This window comes from Quercus robur, chromosome 5 (assembly GCF_932294415.1).
Source record: "Quercus robur chromosome 5, dhQueRobu3.1, whole genome shotgun sequence".
Taxonomy (NCBI): domain Eukaryota; kingdom Viridiplantae; phylum Streptophyta; class Magnoliopsida; order Fagales; family Fagaceae; genus Quercus; species Quercus robur.
This window is the reverse complement of record NC_065538.1, coordinates 75020830-75024523: the sequence shown is the minus strand read 5'-3', so window position 1 is coordinate 75024523 and position 3694 is coordinate 75020830. Positions and strand designations below refer to the sequence as shown.

At 46.1% G+C, this 3694-nt stretch overlaps 1 protein-coding gene across 1 annotated transcript; it reads left to right on the top strand.

Moving 5' to 3' along the window:
- Nucleotides 1–973: 973 nt before the first annotated feature.
- LOC126728713 (uncharacterized) lies at nucleotides 974–2386 on the top strand. The gene is made up of 3 exons (XM_050434498.1): nucleotides 974–1296; nucleotides 1370–1767; nucleotides 1850–2386. Exons 2-3 carry the CDS (start codon nucleotides 1372–1374, stop codon nucleotides 2384–2386), a joined length of 933 nt encoding a protein of 310 aa, XP_050290455.1. The 5' UTR covers nucleotides 974–1296; nucleotides 1370–1371.
- The last annotated feature ends 1308 nt before the right edge of the window (nucleotides 2387–3694 follow it).

Below are 3694 nucleotides of genomic sequence, written 5' to 3'. Positions count from 1 at the left end.
CATTTTTACAATTTTCAATCAGAAATCGTTTGTCAGAGCGAAGCCGTCAACCTTGTCAGAGAAATCCGTCGAGGACGAGTATCTACCGATTACACCAACCGTCACCCATCCTCTGCTAAGTGTGGTAAGTACTTTAATACCATAATCAAGTTATATTTCCGTCCTTGCATTGTTGTTAGGCTTGCTATACCCGTCAATACTTTCAAACCCGTCAGTCTTAGGTTTCATCGTCAATTGTAGGAAATGTCTAGTGCGTCAAGTAACCAGTCGGTGGTTCGTGACGGGACGGAATACGAGGATGTATACCCGTCCAGTCATAAAGACCAAGAGAGCCCCGGCGAAGATAGGAGTCCGTCTGACTCCTCTTCATCCTCAACAAATGAGGATATGGAGATAGTTGAAATAGAGGGTTCTGATGACGACGGGAATCAAGCACTAGAGTCCGTTGTAGGTGCTGATGGACTAAGGCAGTTCATCATGTTGCCAGAGTGGACAGTGCATAGGTTCACATCCGTCATCAGGGAGAAACATTTCAGCACTTTTAGAACCAACTTCCAAATCCCGGACTACGTTTCCATCCGTCTACCCTATGTGTCGGAGAAGTGTTACTATGAAGGGGTAGACGGTGTCGGAGTATACGAGCAGGCGTTGAAGGCTGGACTTCGATTCCCGCTCTCTACACTTCATAGGGAACTTTTGCACTATCTGAGGTTGTCCGTCACCCAGATATCTCCTAACGCCTGGAGGGTCTTCATAGCCATGGAGATTCTTTATAGTGCAATGTCGAATGGAGAAAGGAGATTGACGGTCCGTGAATTTCTTCACTGTTACCGTCCAGACGAGATTTCTGGATCAAGGGGGATGTATAGTTTTGCTAGTCGGAGCCCCTTGTTGAAGGTGATCTTTGAGACCCCAGACTCAAATAGAGACTGGAAGAGTCGCTACTTCTTCTTGGAGGGTGACAGATGGATGAACCGTCCAGGGGAGACGGAGTACATGCCCGTCGACACAACCTGGGCAGTGATAAATCAATCGTGTATGCACCCGTCTTAATTTTGTAATGCTTTTCATATCCGTCCATTTTTATGTGTATATCTTGATCGCCTTTCTCTGCAGGTAGACGGCGCCCGCAAGTTAGCCTTGAGGAATTTAGTTTCCTTGAAAAGATTAGCAGAAAAACTACGCCGGAGGAAAGGACTTGGGCTAAGTTGGTGAACCCGAAGACCATACATTGGTACTGCGACGGTCCTGAGCCCACCCAAGAGGCAATTAGATACGACGAGCGAGTTCATAGACGTAAGCCCGTCGACTTTACTTTGCCATTTAACTAACTTTACTTAGTTTTAATTTCATCCGTCATTATTTGCAGAGATGGAAGACGCAAAAAGGAGAGCTTTAATTAAGTCTCAAGCCGTCAAGAAGAAGGAATCCGGCGAGGTGGTACCTAGGGTGTCGGCTTCAGCCCCGAAGAGGAAACCGACATCAAAATCTGACCGTCCGTTTAAGCAACCAAAGGTCTCTCTTGAACCTGTGGTTGGTTTGATGGCTGAGGGTACCAAGACCGTCACCCCAGCTAAGCATGGGACGGGAAAAGGATTCATGACGGCCCCAGACTCTAAGCAAGAGAGACCTCCTTCCTTCCTCCACGACGACTCCAAGTATGCGTTGGAGAAGTTGTCGTCTATTATCACGGCGGAAGACTATGAGGATCTTGGAAACCACTCGACGGAGGCCATGGGGGAGACGGGCCTCTTTGCCGTTGCTCAGGTGGGTTATGTCTGTCAGATATGTTTGTTTCTCTTTTTTGGTGTTTAGTACATTATGTGACGGGTTCTTTTTTTGTTTGCAGTCCTTGGTCATGATGAAGGGATTACTGGACCGGTGTCTCAATCGTGAGAGTACCTTGGACCGGGTGCGTGCAAAGGCGGAGCAGACGGAGGAAGAGCTTGGTCAACTCCATAAATGGAGGTCCAATATGGAGAAGAAGCTGGAGCTTTCTGAGAAGGCAAGGAAAGAGCTGGAGGAGAAGACGGTCGAGGCGTTGACGGTTATAGAGAAGAAGGAGGCGGAGATTAAAGAGCTGAAGGAAGAGATCCGTCATGTGAAAGAGGTAGCCGTCAAGGAGTACCGCGACTCAGAGTCCTTGTTGGGCGAGCTGGCGGACTCTTTCCTTCAAGGCTTCGGCGACTCTCTCCGTCAGGTCAAGAAGGCCTACCTCGAGCTGGATTTGTCAATGGTCAAACTTGACGACCAAGGCCAGACTTCTGCCCTCCCCGTCGCCTCCGAAAATACGGAGGACCTTTTTGGCGAAGACGTTGTTCAGGGCGACGGAGAATCCGTCCCGTCGAAGGATGTTCAAGTTGCTGAGTCGAAGAAAGTGGATTAATCTCTATGTAATCTATTTTGAGAACAATCCGTCCTCTCTTTTTCTTTTTCTTTTTTTTTTCTTGGTTTATTAATTTACTTTCAGAACAATCCGTCCTCTTTAATTGTATTAAACACTTGCCTTCTGGGCTTTTGGCTTATTAATGTTTATATGCTTTCTATTATTGTTTGGAACTTGTTTAAAAGTCCGTCCTCCTCCTTGAGGAAGGATTTTCAAGAGAATATTTGTTTATCCGTTATACTCCGTCCACATTTATTATTTTGTGTTGATTGATCCGTCCATTTAAACGATCCGTTGTCCGGCCTCGTGGACGATCCGCCAACTTTTCAGCATCCCGTTATCTGTCCATTCTTGGACTTGTAATTTTGTTTGCCGTCTTTGGTGATTCGTCCATTTTTGGGACAGATTTTCCATCAGCTTAGGGATCCGTCGATTTTGGGGGACGTTTTTATTAACCAAGTGATCCGTCCACAACATGGACTTGTAATTTCGTTCACCCTTTTGGTGATCCGTCCATTGTGTGGACAATTTTATATCTTGTTAATGATCCGTCCACTTTGTGGACTGGTAATCATTCACTGTTTTGATGATTCGTCCACTTTGTGGATAAAATTATAACACCGTTTAGGTGATCCGTCCACTTTGCGGACAGTTCTTTCACGCTGTTAGTGATCCGTTCCCTGTGGACTTCATTTGTATCCGTCCATCTTGTGGACTTAAGTTATCATCCCTGTAGGATGATCCGTCCATCTTGTGGACTGCATTTTGTGTCCGTCCATTTTATGGACTGACAGTGATCGTCCTTGTAGGATGATCCGTCCATCTTGTGGACTGCATTTTGTGTCCGTCCATCTTGTGGACTTTTTAAGTTATCAACCCTGTAGGATGTTATCATCCCTGTAGGATGATCCGTCCATCTTGTGGACTGCATTTTGTGTCCGTCCATTTTGTGGACTGACAGTGATCGTCCTTGTAGGATGATCCGTCCATCTTGTGGACTGCATTTTGTGTCCGTCCATCTTGTGGACTTTTTAAGTTATCATCCCTGTAGGATGTTATCATCCCTGTAGGATGATCCGTCCATCTTGTGGAGTGCATTTTGTGTCCGTCCATCTTGTGGACTTTTTAAGTTATCATCCCTGTAGGATGATCCGTCCGTCTTGTGGACTGCATTTTGTGTCCGTCCATTTTGTGGACTGACAGTGATCGTCCTTGTAGGATGATCCGTCCATCTTGTGGACTTTTTAAGTTATCGTCCCTGTAGGAGGATCCGTCCATCTGGTGGACTTTATTTAGTTTCCGTTAATT